Source organism: Ischnura elegans, chromosome 4 (genome assembly GCF_921293095.1).
Source record: "Ischnura elegans chromosome 4, ioIscEleg1.1, whole genome shotgun sequence".
Lineage (NCBI taxonomy): Eukaryota > Metazoa > Arthropoda > Insecta > Odonata > Coenagrionidae > Ischnura > Ischnura elegans.
Window position 1 is genome coordinate 123,020,208 of NC_060249.1, and position 27,364 is coordinate 123,047,571.

General features: G+C 39.3%; 1 protein-coding gene across 1 annotated transcript in view; it reads left to right on the forward strand.

Moving 5' to 3' along the window:
- The window catches only part of LOC124158000, a 184,292-nt gene that overhangs the window by 60,464 nt on the left and 96,464 nt on the right, over positions 1-27,364 (forward strand). Inside the window, exon 2 of the mRNA XM_046533140.1 lies at positions 6,200-6,388. Coding sequence (XP_046389096.1) covers positions 6,232-6,388 — 157 coding nt within the window. The 5' untranslated portion in view covers positions 6,200-6,231. The remainder of the gene's footprint in view (positions 1-6,199; positions 6,389-27,364) is intronic.

Genomic DNA, 27,364 nt, shown 5'->3' on the forward strand with positions numbered 1-27,364 from the left:
TGCCTAAATTGACAGATTATTACTCCCGGAGTACGCATTTCACGCTTTTAGATTTTTAAATAACGATATCTATTTTTCGCGACTAAATGAAAAGTGAAAATTTTCAAGCGTGCGAATACGCGACGGCTAAGTATGAATGCTGGGAAAACTCCGTGTGACGTCATTCTGGTTCCCGCTTTCGCCGTATGAGGTGACATTGGGGCGATGGTATGTGCTTTGCTGCGATGCAGGCTGCTAGCAGATAGCAGAGTGCCCTGCTAGCGGGTAGCACTTTGCTTAAATAAGGATTATAAATACCTTATCAAACGAAGGAAACTTTCCAACCTTTGGGAGTTTTAATAGGTGATTATTCAGACATGTTTCCCTGAGCTCTGTGCCTCATGCATGCATTGGTAATCTCAGACGATGTATAACTCCTATCTACTCGTATAGAAACTAGGTCCCGGTGACGTCACGTGGAGTGGCATCGCATGGGCGCCAATCTGGCCTTTTTCAAATGCGGTTAAAATTGACAATAGAGTATGTGCACTCGGGAGGAATACGATTGAAATGCAGTTTATTCGATAAAGTGTATCGTAAATATCATTACTTTCGATTAACAGCATTAATTGTTGCTTAGTTTGTTTAATAATTACTATTTAATATGCATTGTTTTCGCAACGATATTAGGCAGACGAAAACGCTCATCTATTGGCTCCTCGGTATGTGACGTCATTCTGGTCTATCTCATCAGCGTGCAAGGTGTTTATCGTGTCATGATCGCGTTTATGATTCAATAACTACGTGTGCATTGGAAAAAATTGGTGGATCTGATGTATGTAAAGGGAAATAAGTTTAAGTGCTTATCATGGAATCAGGTTTCGTGAGGGTTTCTTCAAATAATATCCCGAAGGTGGATGCTTCAATGATTGACCGTGCTGATTATATTGGACTATACCTACATGCCTCGGCACGAAGTTTTAATGTTGAACTGGAGCTTTTTTGTTGTCTTGTCTCATTCATAATAAAGAGAAATGGACGGGAAACCTCATCGGAAATTAGGTCTAACATAAGTGAATTAAGTAAGATTGTTTACAAATTGATTGATTGGCCAAAAGTTTGTTAGCACGATTCGAAGGTTTACGGAAGTAAAAGTGCCGGTAGGTAGATAACTATCGATATTTGTATTATTGTCATTTCAAATACCGATCATAATTTAATTTATCTATTTAACTATTTTCTATTCTATTATTATTTAACCTACTGACCCGCGAAAAATAATTTTTCATATTCAGTTATGGCCCGTGGTGACTGGATGAATATCCATAGTTAATTATTATATTGCCGTTTATGAGCTGGGTTCTTCTTCTTCTGGGCTATTTAAGGTTTTAAACGTAAGCACAAATAACTGAAGTTACATTTTGGTCCAGTTTAAGCAGTAATCTGATCTTAATTTCTTAAAAAAAACGCACTTTTAGTCGACGTATTTGTTCTTTCGTAGAATTAATGTATTCAAAAGCAGAGTTCTGATTATCTTAATGTTTCTACAAGTTATTTTCAGTTCGCTAACAGAGATATGTCAGTCAGATGTACATTTGCTTGGTTGAGGTTTATGAATAGCATTTGTGAGGTATATCTAAAAATTGGTTATTGAAAACTTGGTCCGGATGAATGACGGAAATCTCTCGGGCTGGAAATCAAATGTTTGATAGTTAGATCAGACGATTACTTTTCATTCATTCGGTTTCAATATGCTTCTCGAAGCATTTGTTAGCACAATTTAATAATTGGTTCATTTTATATTTCTTCACAGCATAAGTTTATTGGTTTTCAAGGTACAAGTGCCTTGTTATGACCGGTTATGACGGTTATGACTATCCATTAAGCGAGGAATCCCTGCGCGCGGTGCATTTCCAAAAAGTAGTCCCAACATGTGATCAGTGGCGGCGCGTGCGTATACGCATGTTAGCAAGTGCACACCCAAAGATGAATAAATTATAAAAGAAAACTATTCCTTTGCAACGCGAAGGATAAAAGTACTGTCTGCATATGCAAGAAACATGAGCCTCCGAACGCCACAGCCATCTCCTTTTCGAATTCACCGCTCTACAAGTGTGCGATCCCGTGGCATCACGCCGGGCGCATTTTCGGTCTGTGCGATCGCTTGAGGGAGCTCTGGCGGGACGAGGTAAGCGGGGGGGTATGTGCTGTTCAAAGGGGCGATGGGAGCAGACTCAAAACCATGCGAATGCGCACGCGCATGTTTTTGGTGACTGACTAGCAGGTAGTGTAGTGGTGTAGCCGCCACCTACACTACCTGCGCCCAGGATCCTAGTCCGTCTACAGAGCCATCTGTATAGCCGTTTTCTACACTACTTCCTCATAGGGTGTAAGGAAAAGAGAATGAATTTCAACTACCGTCACTTGTAAAGGTGTGTTGAGAATAATTATTTTCATACATGCTAATATTATTTCTGTTCATGCAATTTTAGGGTAGAGTGTACCAGTGATGTGTTTTGCTTGCTATGTATTCTATCACGACGAAATATGACGCTCATGGATTAGGATTAACATAATATAATTAAATCATCCTATATCTGCTCTAATGCACACCCTAGATAAATTACCACCAGCCGCCACTGCATGTGATACGTAATAATGAGCTTATTTCACATCCGATTTGGAAAATATTAGCATCACTGTGTTTGGAATTAAATTACAAACATTTTGAATACCCAAACTATCACTTTTTATCGAAAATTAATTTTCCGTTTTTTAGTTAGTAGTACGGGTACAGTTACTAAGTTAGTTACTAATTAGTGACTTAGTTTTCACGAATTAAGTCGTACTATTTTCAAGGATCATCACTGTTTAAGTGTCTCTTAATTTTAATGTCACTATAAATCTGCAAACGAATGCAAATGCGAGAATCGAGGAGTAAGAAATACGATTAGGTAGTTCGAGGTAGAAAAGTTGATAGAGTCTTGTCGTCAGCGTAACCGAGAAACAAATGAATTAAAAGATGTAGATGATGGCATGTACACACTTTAAATCTAGTTCATAAGGCATTCCATGGCTTCTTTCCAAACTCAGTATACGCTGTAGAGGGGCTCACCCTAAAGAACAAGGAATGCCTGAGAACACGTCGAACAAAATGACGTCACAGCCTTGAGAATATGGCCGACTGGTGTTTCAGCGCATCATTAATTTTGCAAATTTTAATAATTAATATCTCGCTTAAAAAGTACCTCTCTATTCTCAGACTCGGAATTTTGCCTAATTGAGGTGTAAATTCTTTTTTAAGATCACTTCCCAAAAATGTGCACATACTCTATTGCCATTCGTCTAAACTGGGATTTCAAATACCAAATGATTTGTATATTATGAATACACTAATGGTGGGTAACGAACCGCAATCAATGCCTTTGGTTTTCTTTGATGAAGGAAACTACCCTATTCGAAGGTCGCGGGTTCGAGTCCCGCCTGGATAGATTGCCTCTATCCTGAATATGTTCGTTCGTAACAGTCCATCGTTATTAATCGTTAAGATCAGCTGAAGTAAACGCCTTAAATGCGATTTTCGGGAGGAGGTGAAGGTAAATTGATAAATATCAACCGGTTGCTCGACGCAGAATTCGCTGTGCGTATTTAACACCTAGCATTTCGATAAAAATGGGCTGTATCAGTGTCGTTAAAAGGACATTTCCATACCCGTTACACATTTTACAGTGGAAATAATCACCGCACTCCATAGCAAACAAGCGGCGTGCGCTCACAACTGGCTTTCGTATCAGCAGGAAAAGACGAAAATAAGGAAATTAAAAAGAAAAAAATCGCATATTTTTGTAACTACGACCGGTACCAAGAAACAACAGGTGTCAAACAACAAATTATCTTATCAGCTGATGCTGTTCCGTGAACCAGGAAGCGATTTGAAGCGAATCGCTACATTTCCCTTAACTTTTCGTTTCCGCGATATTTCTAGAAGGCGAGACTGGATTTTAGGAGCGCAAATTGATAAGAGGAAATCACTTGCACGGAAGTGGTGTGTGCCCGACGTTCAACAGAAAGTCCGCGGAAAACCTGTTTAACTGCTGTCAGGCCACCAAAACAAAAACAAAAAACAGCTGAAGAATACGTACAAAAAATTTTTATTAACACGAGCGTTGAAGGGGCATTGGCTGCGTCATTGGAAGGGAAACAAATCTATTTCTACTCTACGAACAAATTTTCCAGGCTTCCAGATTCCTATTTTTCATGTACTACGGTATTCACCTTCCGCAATTAATCAGAGCGAGGATCTATGGAAGCGAGGTTTTGACATTTCTAGAAGTAGAGAAGTCAAGAGTGGAAGCATTTAAAATGTGGTGCTACCGAAGAATGATAAAGATGAATGGATTGACCGTGTAAGTAACGAAAAAGTGCTAGGAAGAGTGCGAGAAAAGAGAAGTCTACTAAAAACCCAAGGAGAAGAAGGGACAACATAGTTGGCCACAGTAGCGGTAGGTAGGGACAAGGGGGGGCTCCCAGAAGTATATTGCGAGTCAGAACAAAAATTACCATTCTATCCAGTGTAAATTGGATGTCCAAGGGGGGGGAGGCCATATCCCCCTTAGCCCCCCCCCCCCAATAAATCCGCCAATGGTTGGCCACATAATGAGTCAATATGGCCTGATGAAGACTATTGTAAAAGGGTAGGTGGAAGGGAAGAAGGGCAAGGGACGGCCCCGAATGAGTTACATAGGACAGGTTATTAAGGATGAAGAAGAGAAGAAATACGTCACTATAAAAAGGCTAGCGGATAGCAGAGAGGAATGGAGAGCTGCGTCAAACCAATCTTAGGATGACTAATGATGACGATGATGATAATTCACCTTCCAAAAATATTTCATCCAAAAGGATTACAGTGACTTTTGGACAAGTTTTCCTATTGAACGACGTCCCACTTTTGTCCAGTTTTGGGGTGTTTTTTTTTCCTCAATACTTTTTATCCAAATCGATTTGAATCATTCTCGGACATATTTTTAATGCCGATTTCCGGGTCATGTTGAACATATTTCTCATCAGAGCATTCTTACCAATGTAAATAATAATCACACAAAGGGAAATATTCCATTTTTTAATGAAAATTTAATTATTTTTTAAATTTGAAATTAAAATATTATAAATTGAAAGATTAATTAAAAATTAAATTAAAAAATTAATAAAAAATTAATCTTTTAATTTATAATTGAAAACTTCGAATTTTTTTTAACGAAAATGGACATTTGAACAGAAAGATCGATTTATTAAAAAATCGACGGTCCTTTAAAAAATAGAGTATGAACAAAACATGCTAGGAATTCATTAGAAAAACATTCAAAATACACTTTTGAGCAGCACAAAAAAATCTCAGAAAATCTGCTTAGAATACCTACTTCAAGCTGTAGAAATTTACAGATGCACGTACATAAAAGTTTAGAGATGACCGCGTGGAATCATTCTGCTTCACTAAAATTTAAAATCAAGATCACCAGATGGGCATACTTTCTTGATGGTCGAGATGGCGTGGCTTTTCAATATTTATGACCACAGAGAAAATTGTTACACATGGAACGGATGACGTTATAATACGCCGTTACCTAGTGACGCTGCTGAGATGAAACAAAATGGTCAAGATCGAAGTCGAAAAGTCGAAACTCGGAGATCAAGGCTCGATCTCGATTTTCTCTATCGTCTTCCCTCGTTCACATAACGATTGTCTGAGCGATCGTCCTAACGATAGTTGGTCGAACTAGCCGTGTGAATTCATGTCCTGACAATAGTTAACGTAGTTCCGAACGTTGCCACTTTACGATGGTTAGGCGCTGATACGGAAGCGACAAGAGAAAGACGAAAAGTTCGTGAAGTTCTATTTTTCTCATGGATTTGTCCTAGGAAGGAAGAATATGGGCGGAAGAAAATTTATTCGGTAAATACACGATGAACACAGTAATATCTTGTCCCTGCATACCTCAACAGCTTTGCTAACCGTCAATTTGTCGTTCACTTTAGATGTCAGCACTAGAGTGCAGCACAGGTTTTAACCATCGTCGTGTGAATGCACGATTGTTCCGACGATTGCTGGAACAATCGTAATCTGAACGAGGCATCTTTCTCCGAAAATCGATCTTAGATTTTAATCGAAAATTTCGATATTTCCAGCACTAATCCCTTTTTTCTTCTTTGTGTGTCATTTCAGTTCGCCTTCGTCTGACTTCAGTTAGAGGCGCCATGGCGCCCACCATTTGGTGCCGCGGGGGTCCAAGCGACTTCCACCGCAAGCACCCGGAGGACGGAGGAGGCGCGGCCGGGATCCGCACCCGCCGCGTGCCGCACCCCATCACTGCAGACAAGGAAGCAGAGGCCGCGCCGCACATGGAACACGCAGGTAGATACGGACGACGGACATGCCATAAGTCACATGCTATGAACAGGCAATAATAGGTCACGTGAGAATGGCTCGTGATAGGGAATGTATGTGAACAAAAGCGAATATTGGGCCGACAATGAAATCGGCAAACACCTAGGTCACGTGATGGATTGGATGAGTCTGATTGGCTAACAACGACAATAGCGTTTGTTTTCGTGTAGTTTATTAAGATTGTAAACGTTATTTTCATTATGGTAAATGCTGAGGAGGAAAGAAAAGTGTCCGAATTTTATCCAAATCTATTTAGAAATGGAAGCGTGGTCGCCTAGTGGGTAGAGTGATTGGCTGCCGATCAAGGAGTCCTGGGTTCGATCGCTGGGAGAAGCCCTCGGACACCCCAAAAAAATCTTCGAAGTGGGGCGTGGCTGAGGGAAAGGAACTGGCTGACCCTACCCTGAATGCGTAAAACTCACACCCCTGTTACCTAGTCCAGAGTGAGCTCTACCCTCACCCACCCTAACCAGCCATCGGGTTGAATCACTGATGGGACTTTTTTTAAATGATGAGTGATGCGTATTCTCGTACTTATTTTGTAACTGTTTTTCTCCAATGGTAATGATGCGGAAGATGAAGTTTCAAATGTTTCAACTCTGCGTTTTGCTACCTCGCCAAATTCAGACTCGAATTTCAGCGAGCATTTAAAAGAGCAATTTTACCTTGAAAGAATAAGAAAACCAATTTGAACTTGTGGCTGTAAATTTACGATACCAAGAGATAATAAAATTGTAAAATATGCAAAGCGCGAAGGCAATAAATAATAATCATTCCGTGACATGAGGTGGGCAGGACCAGAGAAAACTTATGATCCAACCGGAGTGTTTTAATAAAGTGTTTCAGTCAATTAAATCCGATTGGCACGTTCGTCTCGACTGACAGTTGGGAAGCGATTAGAATGACAATTGAATATTCAAAAGCCAATTCGCTGCCGCCGGCGGCGCGGCGGTCGCTGAAAATGAATTATGCATCCTCTGCTGTTTTGGCACGTGATCAAAATCCACCGACGTTTGGACTGGTGAGTCGCACATCATCTTCGGAGTAATTCTGAAAATCATTCGCTAAAACGTTGAAGGTGATGGGCGAGGCGTTAAACATTAAACCCAACGGGGAAGATCGATGATATTCGGAAGCTGAAAACGAAGTTCTGGTACTGGTCGGGATCTACACCAGATTATTGTAGTCGTAATGGCCGACGCATTGGAAAACGACTGATTTTCAGTGGCGGCGACTCCATGGGGCCTGAGGGGGAATGAGCCCCCAAAAAAATTCGTTATGGGGTGAGGAAAAAATGTGTCAGGCTTGACGTTTTTCCCCGGAGTGTGCAGATATCGAGATTCGAGTTATCAGGGTTTTAATGTTGATCATATGACTTCTGAAATGCTAAAAAAAAACTCAAAACTCACTACTTATAAAATTTCCCGGGGCAAGATCCCCGGTTTGGGCCCTCCAATATTTTTTGTATCCCTGTGTATTTGTGTGTATTTTGGGATCCCTGCTAATTTTCCAATATCAAAGCGTGTTACGTATCTCAAATTCGGCCCGTTTGAAACAGGCATCTTAAACAAAGCGTAATAACACAAAAAAAATAAAATAAAAGCAAAAAACATCTCTTTGTTTGCAAATGAATGCTTCTTTTTCAATTTTACGAACTTTTGGTTTTTAATTTCAGTGTGCAACTAACAAATATTAATGTTTTTTTTCCTCTCCTCAAAATCTGCTATTTTTGAGATACGTATAGTTAGAACTTAGCCATTGATATGACGGATGAAAAAAACGATCTTGTGATTTATATTTTAAAGAAAATACAACACTGCAGCAGTGATAATTAATATCTCCCACAGTAGCGAGAATAGTATTCATTTCGAACAACGCCTAAATTGAGATTAAAAAAGCAATCAGCAATAAATGAAAGCTTATGAAAACGAACTCCTCATCTCGATTTTATAAAGGCTTCACTTTTCGCTGATTGCGTTCGAGGCCGTCTTCCCCAAAGTGCACTGCTCGCGCCCTTTTCATTCCCTAGATGTAAACTTCGAACCCCGTGAAGCCCGAGAATCTTTCCTTGAAAGAGGAGTGAAAAACTTCCATATGCATTAGTCTTTCGAACTGCTGGATGAACATCCATCAGAGATTGTGAAAAGGTGTTATTCCGAGACGAGCTGGGGTTGAAAAGAAAATAAATCGAAGTCGATCGAAAAGCTGTTATCGGAGTTTTCGTATCTCAAGTAATTGGCTTTATGGATTTATTTTCCGTGGAGCAAAAATGATAGAATGAAAATAAATTCAAATCTAATCGAACCGAGAGAGACCTCAAATAATCAAGGGGTGACAGAATTAGGTACTTATGTTAGTTCTAAGGCCACACACAATATATTGGAATATTGTGACCTTGGCAACCATTTGCGTATTATAATTATTCATCTGTCTTAAATTGCTCACGAGTTAACCTGAATTATATTTAATTATCACATTTACATTAAATTTTTTGCCTACTCATTTCCAATGGATGACTATTTTATTTTAAAGACTAAACAATACAACTTGATGCTACATCCACGTAAAAAATTGACTGCGATGCCGGCCAACACACGTAAGATTTTTCCTCTGGGGAAGTTTTACTTGAAGTGCAATAGCGAATGACTCAGTAAAGATACGCCTATGTCTATTCCGCTGTTATTTTCTTAAAAGAAGACAAAAAAAAATCTTTGCATAAATCTACGGATGATTTCAGTAGGGTTATGTGCTTTAATAATAAAAAGACGGTTCCACATATAACATCACTAAATCGGAATCGGTTTAGTGAATAAAAAGTAATCTCTGATAAAGTATTTAGTGGGTTAGCAGAAACTTACCCATATCCTAAAGGATTTTTTATCAGTGAAAGGTAAAAAAGAAGAGTTGACCTGCAATGGTACCGTTACTTTATCACACGGTATGGTCATAAAGGAATACTATACAGCGGGTCCAAGAATTATTTCCTCAACCAAAGCATTTCGATTGAGAAGAACTTGTTGGTTTAATTATTTTTATTTGACGGCAATTTATTTACGGCCATTTGGGTTAATTGTTTTTTTATTTGAATACAATGAAGGGGATGAGGAGGTTATCTTCCTTGAAAGTAATAGGTTGTAAAACAAACGGCAGTTGCTGGGAAACTAAATCGTTGGAGTAAACGGTAAGTAAGTTAATATAATAATTAAGACGCAAATTTTGAATGCATAAGAATATTCCACATCTCCATACTACCCCGCAAGTCGCCTCAACAAGCGTGTGGCGGGGTTTGGTGGGACATTACTCGTAAAAAAAACAAATAAAAAGGAAGTGCTCGAACGAAGTTACGCATGGCATTTATTTAAGTCCTTTGTTGCTATGGCGGAAAAACAAATGCCCATACCCGTCCGTGCTGCAAAATCTCTCTCTTAATTTATCGTTTCTGTCGGATGTTTTAATGTAACAACGCGTTCCAAAATGAAAGATTATCTAATTTTACATCTGCACGTGTGCTATTTACAAAATGTTGATTTTAATCCGAAAAGCTTTGAAGAAACATATTATTCGAATGACACGTTTTCCAGAAATTCTAATCGATATTAGTGCCGATATAATCGAACTAATGTACAAACTTAAACAAAAGAAATATGGGCATATTCTAAAAATTTCGCGAAATGGAACTTTACCTCGTTTCTTCGTAAAGCATTCTTCTCTGCGAAATTTGCGTGGGCTGGCTCTATCTGATGGGTGTTTCTCGAAACGAGATAGCTGAGACCATCTGGGAGTATCACCCTTGCACAATTGGCAGCTTCATCTTTTTACACCATCTTTATTTCTTTTTTTGGAGGAGGTTCATTCTCGTCGCTATTCAAAACAATAATTCCAACTTTTCGCATGATTTGCTCATAAGGCACCATCTAAATACCTTCACAAAACAAAGTGGGTGAAGCTGTTAATTGGTTAAAATTAAATTTATAAAAGAATCTCCTGAAGCCAATTAAAACCGATGTCGGAGACTTAAATTCCTATTTTAAATGGTTTAAGGGGATACACTTCTCATATTTTAACAGCTGAGATCATTTGATGTTATGAAGAAAAGTTGTGATTAATGGTACGATACATATTCAATATAAGCATTTTTACTGTAGTACCTTTCCCAGCCATATGAACCGACATTAGCGCCAATTTCATTTAACTAACGTATTGCGTTTCAGTGAAATTATTAATTTAATAATGCCTTCGAAAGAAATACGATATGGCATAAAGATTCATTTCACGACCACGACATCACGAATTTTTTCAAAAAGTTTTTTTTGCAGAATAGACGCGGAATAAACGTATAAATTGACGAATAACTAAGCAACTACATGATTTACCTCGTAGAAATGGCGGTTTCTCTAATGAAACTGCGAGAAATGTTGCAAGGTTAGTCAAATTATTCTTTTTTTCGTTAATAAAGTCGGTAGAGAAAAACAAAGGAAGGAGTATTTAGCGATTTTCACCAAAACGTTATTTGACGCGGTTTATTTTTGGTACCTACTTCCTTCAGAATTGGAGAAGAAACATTGGTGTGGGCGAGGTAGCGGGCTTATAGTGCCTGCTGACGGGTGTTTTTCGCAACCAGGTTTGCCAACACCATCTGGAGACATTCATCCCTTCGCAATGGCACTTTTGTCTTTTTTTTCCACCGCACGGCGTTTTGTTTCTTTTTTTCCTCTGAAACCGCACGCCGGCGCACACTGGCCTGGATCCGGAAAATAGCGGACAAAAATATTTTTTTCGGCTTATTTGAAAACCTCTTTGACTATTTAGGTTATGAGGTAATATGTCAGGGGTATTTCCCTTCACGCTTATTTTTTTTATTAAAAATAAACATTTTTACCTTCAAAACTTCTAACGGAAACGGGCTTATTTCTTTTTCTTCCGAAAATTAAATATTTTACATTTGATTTTCACGTTACAGCGTGAAACCTGTTGGTGAAATACTTCTTTTTGTAATAAATACTTCGAAAAGTTCCTCGACGAGGTAAATAATATAAAAATACCCCAGGTTGGGCCGAAAATTTAGTACTGTGAGTGTTTTTTTTATATCTTTTTTTGTGTTTTGTGATTCTGCCCAACCTCTGGGGTGTTTTCATCTTTTTTTTATAATACGTACTGTCAACAGTTGTTAAACCGAGATGCAGGAACGGCGTGGGGTGATCGGGGGTCCTCGGCCGGGGCTCCGTAAAGAGGGCCCTCTCTAACGGCAGGTTCTGGGGTCTTCCCCACGAAATGTTTACGAAATTGCATGCCTGGAAATGGATTTTGACTCCATTCTGGCTCTTAAAAACTAGATAAAAGTTAATGAAAAAAGGCAATTTCATAAGAAAGAATACCATAAAAAGTGAGAATATCTCAGCTTATAAAATATAATTAGGCATTATGGCTTTATCATCTTTTTAGTGAACTTGTCCCTTACAACTGCACTGAAATCTAAAATCCCTTCAAATAACTTTCCCTTTTCGAATAACCTTTTCCGGTGAATTGCATCGGGTTCTCTCTATTCTTCCGTCACCTTTATTTAATTTATTAGTTTTATAATCATTTTACTCTTGAGTACATTGTAAATAAAGCAACTATTGAAAACTCAGGACAGCAAAAAAATCTTTTGTTAAAATGTCCCGAGTTTCTTTTTTATTAAACTTCACTCGCATTTTGGTGAATTTGTTGGTTACCGGTGATACTTTGTGTGCTAAACATTTTGGATGAATAAATTTAAACTTTATTTTTTTCACAGAATTTTCAATAAAACACGTCCATGGATGAAACCAGAAGATGACGATAACCAACGAAATCATGTTCGTGTTTCGATAAAAGTCAGTGGGAAGACGAAGTTTTAATTTATTCGTCCAAAGGTTTTACGTCCGCTTCACTATCACGGACGCGAGTGTTGTGGGGGCCCTCGCCGACCTGGCCGGCCCACATTTCAATCTTGCAAACATCGCGTCTTGCAAGCATCAATCATCGCAATAATCCGACCACCGTTAAGGCCGTATTACACGGGGCACGGAATTGCGCAGGTTAGAACTGCATTAATTTCTAAAATGGCGTGGAATTGCGCGAATGCATGAACGAAATTAGAACAGGGGCTATTTGGCCACCTCACGTCCACGCATTCCTGCATGTGTTCCGGCAATTCACCGCTTTAGACGACGCAATTTTGACTGAGCCTTGATGAATGTGTCTTCATGACCAAAATCACTTTTGTGTATGTTTAGTTTATTTTCTGTTTTTAAGTTCATTTGTTGTTTGTTTTGTTTATTTGTGAGCATGATTGTTTTTATTTTGATTTCTTTTATTTCTTTGTTTGAGACGATGCTATGGTGATAAAAGAATAAATAATGGATTGTTAAGGAGAGAGCCATCTTGAAGTGGATGTAAAATAGGATTGAGAATAAAACAGAGTGTCAAGTGATATTTACATTGAATTTAATCGCTGTGATACGTTAGCCTTCGTACACACCTTCATATTGAGCAAGTACGTGCCCCGTGTAAAACGGTCTTAATACTTCTGCCGTGCCAGCCAGCCAGCACGCGAGCGAAAGGGGCGGTGTCGGTAAATCCCACGCTCGTCTGCGTATGTGACGTCAGGGAAGCGCGCACGAGGTGACCTTCGACAGAGAGAGAGAGGGAGAGAGAGAGAAAAATAAATGCACAGCAACAAACGAGCGTGCATGTGCGATGACGTATAAAGTCGTCGGAGGCAGGCGGCGCTTTCCCTGTGTAACGCCTTCATCAATGGGATGGCGGGAGCGGCAGTGGCAATTGGCCTTGGAGCCGTAGTCATCTTCGCCATCGCATCCACGGGAGATATGTACGGAAGTCTTACTAATTTCAAGAGGGAAAGTGGTCAGACATATGCAATGCCACGCAAAGGGTGGCGAGGTGAGGGGTTGGGTCAGTCCGGTGTGGTGGTACAGCGTTTCCAATATGTTAGGCTAATCAGGGTGGGAATCTTTGCAGGAGCGTCGGTCCAAATATTTACTCCATAAATTAGGAGAAGATTTTTCCAAAACGACGTGAAAAATATCCTTCGTTTACCGTCGTACTATAATAGACGTAATCTCGAGGAGAAAGTAAAGGAAACATACCACAAAACAGAGAGATTTAAAATGTCATTCTTTCCTCGAACTATTAAGGATAGCAACGGTTTCTCGATTCAGGGACGCAGCTTGGAATGAAGGCTGGAGGGGGGGTTTAGGTGCAACTAATACCGGGGTGTGTGGGGGTATGGAATAACCACCAGGATAAGCAGCAGGTGCGAAATGATTAATAACTTATAAGAGAAATGGTTCAAAATGGTGATTTTTACGGCTTTCTGAGGGATATTTTATTAATCCTTACACTATTATAATAGTAATATTAATCCAATTAAGTAAAATGGATCAAACTTACAAATTTCTCTAAGCTCTGGGGGGATTTTATCCCCCAAACCCCCCCCCCCCTCGCTGCGCCGCTGTCTCGATTGATAACATATTAATGGCGTCAATCGCTATGGCAACGCATTGCATGTTTATCTTTTTGCAGTTTTCCAACCTTGCATGGATATACTTGCTGTATCAATTATTAATCGCGTGCAATTTTTGCCTTTGAATGAATGTGCACGTGTTATTCGGCATAATGCGTAGGTAGTATTTTTATGATCGTGCGAGGGTCATCTTCCATGTTGATGATTCGTCGCCTCTTGCCAAACACCTTAGAGGTGGCGAAAAAAAATGGAGTTCCACTATGGATACAAATCTATTGCGGAAAAACTATTTGCCTAGACCGAAATTCGAGCCGATGCAGTGGCGCAGCGAGGGGGGGGGGTTTGGGGGATAAACCCCCCCCTCGCAAACATACCTTAATAATCACCTATTAAAACTGCCTATGATCGGAAAGTTTCCTTCGTTTTATAAGGTATTAATAATCCTTATTAAAGTCAAGCGCTACCTGCTAGCAGGATACTCTGCTACCTGCTGGCAGCCTGCGTCGTATCAGCGCTCAAAGCCTCGCCCCAAGGTCACCTCACAGGGCGACAGCTGTAACCAGTAATACGTCACACGAACTTTTCCGAGCACTCCTACTTAGCCGTCGCGTTTTCGCGCGCTTGAAAATTTGCACTTTTAATTTAATCGCGAAAAATAGATATCGACATTAAAAAATCTAAAAGCGTGAAATACGTACTCCAGGAGTAATAATCTTTCGATTTACGCAATAAAAAAATTATAGGAAACCACCCTATTCCAGATTGGTTGTAGTAGTGTATTTTGTCTTCTTTTTAGGGAGTTTTCAAAGGCTTTTGCGGTGTCGTGTAAAAATTGTGGTATTATTTTAATGTTGAGGTTGTCGTGTACATATTTGTTGTGACCGTACCAAGGGGCGCCCTAAAATCCCCCCCTAGCCTTATTTCCTAGCTGCGCCCCTGAACCGATGTGCTCCGAATTTGTGATCTACCACTTCCTTTGTGGTTTATTTCCTCAAGATATGCCATAGGATAGTCCGCAGATATTTCTTTGAATAAAATATAGCTCTTGATAATTGTGGACAACGAGGCCATGCCGACGTATGAGCTGGAGTTGAATATCCTTACTCAGTTGCTAAACAGAGAAGATTCATTTAGGGTTTCTGTATATTGTACATGTACCTTAAATTAGTAGACCGAGTATGGCATCGTAAGAGCCTCTTTAAAATGGCGCTATAAAACTCCACGAACCGTTGGACGTGAATATATGAATGATGATGGAAAATTAAGTGTTTTTTGATCCCATCAACGTAATGAATTTCCGCGTAGTGACCTCCTCGACGGTTCATCTTTCACGTTGTATTATGGCGACTTTATCTGCTGCGCTAAGCTCCAGCATTGGCAGCAGGCTTGTAACGGCGTAGGATGTCTTGTCCTAGACCTGGCGCCCGAGATTATTAGAATAAGTAGGTAAGGCGTCGCAGGCTCCAGTTAATCCATGGTACATAGATATAATGATTTATTATTCTCCCTATGGAACCGAAGGCATCAGTACTTTGCCGCCAATTTTCTTTCTATCCATTGTCGATCCGCAATTCGTGAAGTAGATATCCGAGGAGACACACGTTGTGCTCCTGATTCTTCTTTTTCATCTTCGTTTTGAAAACATCATAACGAGAATTACAGAGAAACGCAACCTACGTTACGTAGACTGGGATGCTTTAATCATCTGCCGATGGATCATTTAAAATGCTTGAAAAATATCTATATATTACGACGAGGTTTTCTTATTTAAGTATGGGCCTATAAAAAAGTTAATGAAACATTTTGTTTTCGATGCTCGTACTTTTGGAAAGGCTTCTTTCTCATGGCTAACGGCTACTTATCTCTATTTATCTATCTATTTATCTCTGTTTGCGAATAATCCATTTAATATTTTTTATTTATTATTTTATTCAATTTTTTAATTTTCGCAATTTGTTAAATTGTATGAGGGCTAAGTGGGGGTCAGAAAAAATTACCATTCTATCTAGTGTAAATTGAATACCCAGGGGGGGAACTAATCGTCCCTTCTGCCCCCCCCCCATAGATCAACCAATGGCTAGTGACTCTTAGGGAGGAAGATGAAATTTTGGCAGAAGTTGTGAAGAATCCATCTGTACGTCAGCGGGAGACATACATTATTTCTCAGATTAGTATTTTCAAAAATAAGATAAAACTCATTATTCTGTTCTTTGATGTGGTACACCTTAACTCTATTTAATATCATCTCAATCCTTCATTTGCATTTTTACGCGAGTTCATATCACTTGGAAAGTCTAAAAGCGAAGTATGGGATGATATGAATGCTATTGTATGCATTATAATTTCCTTCTCAAATTACAACACGTCTTTCAACACCTTAAAGAGCTGGCCTCGAATTTAATAGAGTCACTTTGAAGTGAGGAAACACGAGTTGTAGCTCAAACATTACAAAATCATACCTAGCGATTTTATGTGTAGGTATCATTGAAAGCACCTTCATTTCAACATCTTATGGACAATTACTTTTCGATGCGGGATATTTTTTCACTTTTGCCCTTTATTTACAATGGCAAGTTTTGTGCAATTAAATTCCGCAAAAAACTGAAGAGTAAAATATAAGTGACTGAATTATTTTCGCAATTTGTTAAATAATTGGTCACTTTACTTCTTCTATTCTTCCGCTATTTACATCGGATTTACATTAAGCCATTGAAACCACACAATTTCGGAGTACTTCTGGCTTGGACTGTATAGTGATGCGTCAATGTGCCTCTAATCCCTACAAAAGAATCGATAATCGTGTTTATTGATGCACCTAGATATAAAAAAAACTGAAGTATCGAATAAAACGTATTACAGCAAGTTGATACAGCAAGGAATCGTCAATGAAAGTGGATACACCAAGAGAAACATTATTAATGTAATCATCTTTTAAAAAATCGAAGAATTTGGTATTAAATTCCAAGGTTACACTCACTATTTATAATTATCATATTCGGGTTGTCAAGGAAACTCTATTTTTTCAAAGGATTTCCAAGTAAAACGATATTTTAATTAATATACGAATCGAACGAGAAAATTGATTGAAAGAATCATAAACGTCAATAATTGATACATTCTTTCGAAAAATCCTTAATCTCTCTCCTAATTGAAGGTACGAACTTGCAAAAAGAAAAAAATGAAACATTCACACTGAGACCGATGCTCAGCTTAAGGACCACCACGATGGTCATAACAAATTAGAGTCGCAAAAACATTCTCCTTGAAAAAATGCATACAATTGCGAACTTGCATAGTGATTGCTAGAACTGTGCCGGAGTATGTTGACCTCGAATAAACAAACATCTTTTATACATAATCGACTAGCCTAGACTATTAATGGAATTAAATATCAATTATTTTTTGTAATGAAATTAAAATACTGCTGGCACGAATATCCATCATTTTTTAGAGTAGCATTTTAAATTGTTTAAGAGAAAGTTTACATCTGGTTGCTATGGGTAATTTCCGTTGGTGAAATGGAAGAGGATTATTATGAATTTAAAAATAAAATAATCCGAATGAAAAGTGTATTGAAGAATTGAAAAATAAAAGTTATTCCTAATTCCGCGCTATAATATTCATCCATCAACTCAAGTGGACGCAGTTAAAAGCAGCACTATATAAAAGGTCGGCACCGAATGCTTTCGCAGTGGGAGGCAAAATACAAATTGAGTTCCAAATCAATGGTTTGCGAGTTGTCTTAGTGGAATGGTGATAGATTTAAAAATAAACTTAAGTACTTAGATATTTTCCCCACAGTATTTATTTAAAAAAATACCGGTTTCGAGTTTTCCTGGTAATCATCAGGAGGTAATATAACTGGAAAGGGGTGAGTTAAAACAACAGCAACACCGAAAATAACAATACTTTTTGCACGCGGCGGTCCCTAAGGCGACAGACCGCATATGAGCGGAAACGGACCGCATCGCCCGTCATCGTTGTAAAGCGCAGCTCTCGGCCTTCCCCTCCTCCCGCCCCTCCTCCCCCACCCCCTGGATGCATCGTCCACGTGTACGTACCGTCGGCGGGCCCTCCCCTCCCTCGGCTGTGGCGTCGCTGACCTCATTCCCGGGCGCTGGAGGTGGGGGGTGGAAGAGAAACACAGATATATACAATAGATTGGCAGTGCCTATGCTTTCCTCACGGTGGCGCTGAAGCCGGCCGGCAGAAGAATTTTGCGCAACTAGCCATCTTGCTTTCACCGACCGTTGCTCATGTGCCATTAACACACGTGTATTTGAGAGGCTACTTTTCCTGCTTTTGAAGCTTTTTAAAAGAAGAATGGTGAACCACTGCGTTATGTGGGGGTGCACATTTAAGTATACTACGAGGGAAAATTTTCCTGGGGGCGAAAATGTGTCTCTACACGCGTAAATAATAGATATAAGGAAAGCATGGTTTGCGTTCAGTAATGTCTCCGCTTCCATCTCACAGAGCATGAAAATATTTTCCAATGCCTTTTTTTGTACGTGTCGCCACGAAATTTATATCACGTGAAGTGCAGGTTATGCTCTACCTTTTTAAATTTATTGTTGGCAAAATTCACATAGTTGTAGAAATAGCATCATGAAACTGTGAGACGTTATTTTTGCTGAATTGCAAATTGTTCTCGAAAACAAATTCTAAAGGTGTGTGACGGAAGCGGATATTTACCGGAGTTTCTGAAAGCGACATAGGCGCCGACTCCATGGGGCCTGAGGGGGCTCGAGCCCCCTCAATAATTCGTTTGGGGGGCGGAGCCCCCCCAATAATACAAGAAATTAATTAAGCTATGTTATGCTTTGTAAAATCACAAAAATATGTTGGTATTTTTTATTTTCCTTGTTTGACGATAGTTACCTTTTAAAATAAATTCAGTGATGATATAAAACAAATAATTATTACGGTATTAAACAGGTTAACTGAAAAAAGTGGTGTGAATCGTGATAGTGTTTCGGGGCTGCGACACACTTTGAACTTTTCCCGGTGCTTGAACCTTCAGGTACAAACTGGCGGGCCAAGAGGGATGTAACCTGCCTCCCGGTTGATTTAAATGGAAGAATGACTAATTTTATAAGAATTGAAGAATGACATAAAAAATGTGTCAGGCTTGTAGAGTTTCCCGAAGTGTCGAGTTATAGAGAGTCGAGTTTTCGGGGTTCTAATATTGATCATATGACCCCTCGAAAAGGCTTTTAAAAAACTTTAAAACTCACTATTTTTCATCTAAAATTTAGAAAATTTCCCGAGGCAAGACCCGCGGTATGGGCCCCCCCAATATTTTTTATAAGTCGGCGCCCCTGGAAAGCGATATCATTTCAAATGCAGTAGCTTCATATCTCTAGGATCGGTAACATGTGCATTCTCTGTCTCGGTGTCTGTGTTTTGATGACGGAATCATCATGATGTTTTCAGTTGTGTTTTCTGTGTTTACCAAGAAAAGACTTTCTCCAGTTTCCATTATGTCATGTACTTTCCGCTGTTGCATCATTACATTTTATCGGAATTTTATTTCCGTTGTAGTATTATTATTTATTTAGATATGTAGAGCGTGTGTTATGAACCTTTAACTCTATCTGGAAACTTAACGAATTTCTTTCAAAAGCATAATTTTTGACTTTTTTAATATTTATTGAGTGAAATTCCGAGAAACTGAACGCCTAAATAATGGTTTGCATGTGCTCGCGGTGAAATGACGCGGTCACATTCATTATAATTCAACCTTTCCATGTAGTACTTATCAGGTATTTGATCATTTTGTGGCTTCTATATAGAACATGGTGTCTGTTATAATCACTTATCCCGGTAAGATAGAAATTCTAATTAAAAACGTACCCCCTCATGATGTAAGATTTATATTATAGTCTGCTTCCCCTTCGAATATTATAACAACATGAAACTGATTATTGATGATAATGGATCAAATCGTTGAGTTTTTTAAGCCAATAGCTTCTTTTCAAGTTCGCAATTGGGTGATCGTGAGGGGAAATCCAAAACACTGCCTATATAAAATAATGTAAATTATATTTCTGGTGCTTAAGGATAGGAATTCAATCGCATTGACTATTTACGATCTCAGAAAAGCATTTTACAGCACCAAGCAGCATGCCTTGCTCAGAAAGTTAGATCATAATGGGTTTAAATAGGTTGAATCAAATTTAATTACGTAATATTTTTGGCCCGATTACTTATGGCAGTGAAAGGTTAGGTAGCATTGCCTCTACGTTTTTCGTCTAATTGACAACTCTAACTGAGCAACAACTCTTTGACAACAAAAATACAGTAAGTGGAAGCATCAAACCTTTGGAATTTTCGAATTATTTTGTTTGAATAGTATGACAATGTCGGTGGTAAATCTAAGGGTGAACAATACCATGTATTCACGATTGTAGGCTACCTTTCCTACACTAGCAGACGACGTAGTTAACCATTTTCCCCATCTGCTACGCCCCTTCTACATTTGGGACACAATATTTTTTTTCGAGATAACTCATGCATTTGGATTCCAATTCCATAATATTGAGCAGGAACCGAATTAGTATTAATCTCAGCTCAGCTTATATTACCAATTCCATAACTTCGTCACGGTTATGTTCCGCTCAAAGATTGGTTAATTTACCACGTAAGTGTCACGATCGGTCCCTTTCTTTTTAATTGGATACATCTTAAACGAAAATGACAACGTTTTCTATAGTTCATAGCCTTAATCAATGCGCCATTATCTTTCACAATGTAATTTTCCCCCAGTTCCCTACTTACGCAAACGCATAGGTCGGTGAAAGCAACATGGCCGCCAGCAGAAAGGCATGGCTTCACCCCCCCCACTCCCACTGCCAATCTATTGTATATATCTGTGAAGAGAAACACCCTCCCCTACTTCCCTCACTCCATTCGGCAACACACACAAAAAGTCCCTTCTTCGGCGGCTGCCATTTTGGTGCTTCCGGTGCCAAATCCGGAGCCACGCAGTTGACCCCTTTCATTATTCTCGTCAGGTGCGGTTTGTGCACATGAAAAAGGGTTACTACGAACACATTTCACGGGCGTTTGGCGGGTGTTCACCTTCTAAATTTTTGCATAGTTTTGTGTGCAATTGTGTTGATTCCGATCGGAAAGCTGCTATTATATCCCATTATGACGTAATGTTGCTTCTAAGCGACATCCAATGTATACACTTTCAGCTCTATTAAAGAACGATTTAAACTACGAGTTCTTTTGTGCTGTTAAGTTTAATGACGAAATATTTAGCTGCCACAATATTTATGATTGAGTACAAAATTTTCACAATTTAAAAAATGAGAAGTTTTGAAATTTAATTTCTCCCAGAAGAAGCTCAGGGTTGGAAAGGGTTAAAAAGACTCATCCCTCCCGCTTGCGCGATCTTTTTATTGGAGACACAATGCTCTTTTATAATATTTATCGTCATTCGCAGTCATCAATACTAAAGTCTAAGGCACACGATCATTTTTACCGTCCCTCAGAGTGATAGCTTTAGCGATAGGTTATCACGGAACAAAGGAGTGATCCCTCGACCCATCGTTTTCTGAATCATACGCTCATCCCCACCGTCTCTTTTACCATTGATTATTATCGTCACCTTCCGTTTATTTAGCCCTCTCAACGCTGAGGCTAATTTTTATACGGCTTTTATCTGACTGAATACATTTTTGTCTATTAATACTTTACCTAAAAACAATTCTTCTTCTGTAATTAAAATTAAAAAGAAGAACTTTTTGCTTTCACATTAATATTTATTCACACATTTACGACCATGGTTTCAACGTTAGACGTCATCATCAGGTGAACTCTACAGAGGTCCATCACATCCTTTTATACCAGGCTAGGAGGGGTAGGGAGGAAGGTAACTAACATAAAAGGATGTGATGGAAATCGGTAGAGTTCACCTGATGATGACGTCTAACGTTGAAACCATGGTCGTAAATGTGTGAATAAATATTAATGTGAAAGCTCAGAGTTCTTCTTTTTAATTTTAATAATGAATTGCATTCACCAAGTTACGCCTCAAACAATCAACTTCTTCAGTAATTTCAAAAAAATATTTAATGCTAAAAATTTATATTTTTTAATTGGGCGTGAATTCACCGCCTCAGTCATATGCTAACCCTTTCAACGCTTAGGCTATTTTTATATGGCTCTTCTCTGACTGAAATCATTTTTTTTCCATTAATACGTTACCTAAGAAATAATTCTTCTTCAGTAATTTCAAATTAAAAAATAATGCTTAAATATAAATTTTATAAACAGACGTGAATTCATATCCTCTGTCACATGTTCACCCTTTCAACGCTCAGGATATTTTTCATATGGCTTTTCTCTGACTGAATGCATTTTTTTCTATTAATACTATACCTAAGAAACAATTCTTCTTTTGTAATTTCAAAATAAAAAAATTGTGTTTAAAATTTAATTTTTTTTATTCACGTCCTAAATCATATGCTAAACTGCCGTTCAGTTAAAAGCCAAGCGCGGCATTACAATGGCTGTTAGCGGTCATGCGTTGTGATTGGCTGAGAGACGGTACCAGCGATGGTTCCATCGAGGGAAAATCCGAATGGTGGAAAAAGGGATGGAATGTCCATCCTTGGAGCCATCGCGGATAATGATTATGAGAAATGGCCGTCGTCCTCCATCATTGGAGCGATCCCTGTAACTATCGCTCTGAAGCGACAAAATGATCGTGTGATTCAGGCTTGGAAATGAATAGGGTGGTTTCCTATTATTTTTTATTGCCTAAATCGAAAGATTATTACCCCTGGAGTAAGCATTTCACGCTCTTAGATTTTTAAATGACGATATCTATTTTTCGCGATTAAACGAAAAGTGAAAATTTTCAAGCGCGCGAAAACGCGACGGCTAAGTACGAATGATGGGAAAATTCCGTGTGACGTATTTCTGGTTCCAGCTGTCGCCCTGTGAGGTGACCTTGGGGCGAGGCTTTGAGCGCTGATACGACGCAGGCTGCCAGCAGGTAGCAGAGTACCCTGCTAGTAGGCAGCGCTTGGCTTAAGGAAACTTTCCGAGCTTAGGTAATTTTAATAGGTGATTATTAAGAGATGTTTCCCTGAGCTCTGTGCCTCATGCATGCATTGGTAATCTCAGACGATGTAAAACTCCTATCTACTCGTATAGAAACTAGGTCTCTGTGACGTCACGTGGAGTGGCATCGCATGGGCGCCAATCTGGCCTTTTTCAAATGAGGATAAAATTGACCATTGCCATTCGTCTAAACTGGGATTTCTAAACCCAAATAATTTGTATATTATGAATACACTAATGATGGGTAACGAATCGCAATCAATGCTTTTCGTTTTCTTTGATGAAGCAAACTACCCTATTGACGCAGCTTTCGACCAGTGATAGGAACACATTTTAATCGGGACGAATAACGTTTACACAGTCAAATTTGTAATAAATTACAATTGCTGTTTGAAAAAGTTATCAGTAGGAATTATAATTACGATATCTTTTAATTTTAATTGCCAGGATGCGATGCAATCGCCGTCAATATTTCCCCAAGCCATGAGTACAAACATGCCAACCAGAATTTTAATTATTATTAAATGCAATTTAAGTCATTAAAATGTTTTACTTCAAACATTCGGAAAAAATCTACACTTGAGGTTTCCATAATTGTAGCGGGAGCTTACTTTCGAATAACCGCTGGGAATTAAAGTATTCACTTTCGAATACTAAAATGTGACGATTAATCTCACCAGTTTTGGAGCATATTGCAGGTGAAATTATATTTTCTCAGACACATCTATTATACCTACGTAAAAATAACCTAAGGTGCAATCGTTAACAATAATTTGATTACTTTTACTTCGCCACATCACGTCGCTGCTCTCCTCTAAATTTTCCTATCGGTTTATCTTTCGACATCTACGTATTCCTCCTTTTTAACATCCTCTGTCATCATCCGTGGACTACCTCTGCCGTCTTTCCCATCCACCTGCCCTTGCAAAGTGGCGTAACTAGGAATATGCTTTAGGGGATAGGATGGCTAGGGGTGGCGACGCGACGGGGGGAGGGGTGAGGAAGGGGTGAAGAGTAAGTTTTTGAAAAATGACGTGCCTCGAAATATGTACACTCTTACATAATTTTGGCCCTAAAGTTTTAACTTTAAGCAGATGCAGTTTTAATGTAAAAGACAGTCTCCGGCGTAATTTTATGGAACTGTTTCATGTTGGAAATAAAAAATACTTTGTTATATTCCAAACTTTATTTCAAATAGTACGACCCAGGTAACTGCATATCATGCTGTCACCCCGATGAGTAAAAAATAAAGTATTTTTTTATTATTTTTAACAGATGCAGTTATTACATGTCATTACTATACAATATCTTCAAATATTCTTTTTTTTCTCTGAGGCTTTGGGGGAGGATTTATACCCTCCCATTAGTTACGTCACTGCCGCGCACGATACTTTTCATGAGAACCTAGTAACTCATAATGTGGCCGATTAAATTCTCTCGTCATCAAACCAAAGGCTTTCAAAACACTTCCCCCCCCCCCCTACTCTTCTTAGAACTCGAGCATTAATCACACGACATCCATCCATTCCACGATCTTCATCATTCTTCTATTACACCACATTTCGAAAGTTTCTGACCTTGATTCCATCGCTCCTGTCACGCCTCTCCACCACAAAGAAGCACATTTCAAAAGAGAACAAAAACAATCCCATTACCCAGAAATTTGCGGTGAAAATGGAGTGGGCCTTTGTCCGCATTGCCATCCATTCAAAATTTCGAAATTATACCTTGTCATATTCTTGGGAGTATTTTTTTCGTACAAGTTACTAGGCGGACTAATTTTGAATATTTTTACTCTGTACACCCCGAAAATTACAGCATAATAACGTAATTTTTAACGAATATTACCTCTCGTGGAGTTAGGATTAGAATTTTGCCCGTAGAGCCTCGATATGGTGCACTCCAAGCCACGTGCTGGGCCGCCGGGACGTATCCCGGTGTGCCCTCCAGCCAGGAAATCATTGCCGCCCTCCTGGTCCGAAAATGACAAAATTTACAATCAGAATACCAATGTTGAGCAGTTAGCCTGATTTCAATGTCGTCTCATTATACAGCATAATACACACCGTCTTGAGTGAAAAAAATAATAGTTTAAATTAGGGATGGACTGATCCAGGATTATTATCGGATCCGGATTCGGATCGGATCCTTGATTTTCGGAGCCGGATATATTCGGATCCAAATGCATTTTCAAATTCCTGATGCTGAGATTCCCCCGATGATTGTTCAATCTATTTTGCTATTTTTATTTTCCACGGCTGAAATTTTCCTACGTAACCTCTGCGAGATCTTTCAAGCAAAACGGTTCATGAGTAGGATAAGAATCGCATGTGACGGCGCATTCCAAGATAGAATCGGAACTCTTTCCACCCTTATTGGGGTGTTGCATTCACTGAGACTGTTATTTAAAATTTTGGATCCAGATCCGACGTCTTTCGCGACTTTGGATCCGATGTATCCGATGAAGGACAATATCCGCGGATATTTGGATCCGAGGTATCCGATCCGACCATCCCTAGTTTAAATTAATATAACGCACTCTGGTAATATTCAATTCAACCTCAAGAGTGTAGGGATTAAAATTTCAAAATTTATTCGTTATATTCCACACACCCGGTAGTCCTCCACCAGCATTGTGTTAGCACCCTCTGGCCATGGACGTCCAACGCCCGTCCAAGGGGTCCAGCAAGGGCCTGTGCACTCTCTTCAAATTTTAACCCTGAGACAATTTGAATCTGCTGGTTAGAAGTGGGTCTCAACCGTCCTCAGGGTAACTTAGTGTAAAAGCGCGGCATGTCAGTCTTAGCATGAGGGAGTTTCTCATCGAAAATTTACAGACATAGAATCTAGGTCCCTGCGACGTCACGTGGAGTGGCATCGCATGGGCGCCAATCTGGCCTTTTTCAAATGAGGTTAAAATTGATCATTGCCATTCGTCTAAACCGGTATTTCTAAAACCAATTAATTTGTATATTATGAATATACTAATGGTGGGTAACGAAGCGCAATCAATGCCTTTCGTTTTCTTTGATGAGGGAAACTACCGTATTGCGAACGGGAGAAGAATGCAGTGCACTGAGGGATGAGAAAGGGGACATGAACCAAGGCCGGAGGGAGAAACGTGCACTCATGGAATAATAATAATTGATGAGGTCTTGCACTCACTGCAGTCCAGCAACCTCCTCACATGCGGCGACACGGCTCGGTTGGCCCAGATCGGAAGGGTGAAGGGATACTGGAGTAGATATGATCCACCGCTGGAAGGGGAACCAACCATTGGTGGTTGCATGCTAACCAAAAGGGGTGATTACTAATCACCCCCTAGTTAAAAAAATTGACTGAAAAACTGGAGGCATTATTCGAAAATATCTTCTTCGAGATTGACCACGTGTGTCCATCTTATCTTACACGACAGTTTCTCAGGCGTTGCAGTCGGCTTCTTTAGGACATTTAAGTCCCTGAAGGTCACTGAAGTAGCCGACCGCAAAGCAGGCGAAAAAGAGATGGACCAAAAAGACGCAAACCTCCTGCACGACCGGTCTTTTTCTTTGGCGATTTACCACTTCTTATTTCTCCTTTTGATTATTATCTTAGATTTAATTTTTTTAACATATGAGATACAGAAAATTTTTGAATAGGGGCTACTGTGATTACCCTGAAAATTTCAACCTCATAAATAATAAATTGTGACGTAACTATAATTTTTCACCGACGGAAAATCAACGTTTGCCACTGGCGTTATATACATAGGTTTCTGATGCGTTCAAATTTAAGCTGCTTCAGTTTTGCCAATAGATCGAAAAAAGATCGACCACGTCATCAATCGATACGTACTCTCTTCTCATGACTGTATACACGCACAAGTCGATTGTAACTGTCGCTGATTACACATGAGCGCCGACACTAAACATTTCGATGGCAGCGGCGAACAGTGGTCCAGAGACCCCGAAAATACGTCGTGGACCCAAAAATGAAATTTCTTTCCGAAACACATGACGAGTAATGGGTATTAGGAAAATACCTGCTATTTCTACTAGTGATAGTAATAGGGACCCTAGTCTGCTAAGGTCAGCCTGGAAGTGAGCGCACTCGAGACTGTCAGTGAATACCTACCTAGTGCGCAGGATAAGCCATGTACTTCAAAAGGTTATATGATCACCGATATTACCCCTATTTGAATTCCGTAAACTGTGGATGGAATAAATGACTGCTTTATAAAGTGTAATAAAATAGAAGGGCTATTTTCGTATGTTAATTAAAATTTTCCAGATACCATAAGTACACACGTATAGTACCGAAATTTAAACACAATTAGTTGGGAAAAAGTGCCAAACTGTTTAACCTACATCTTCCTTTGA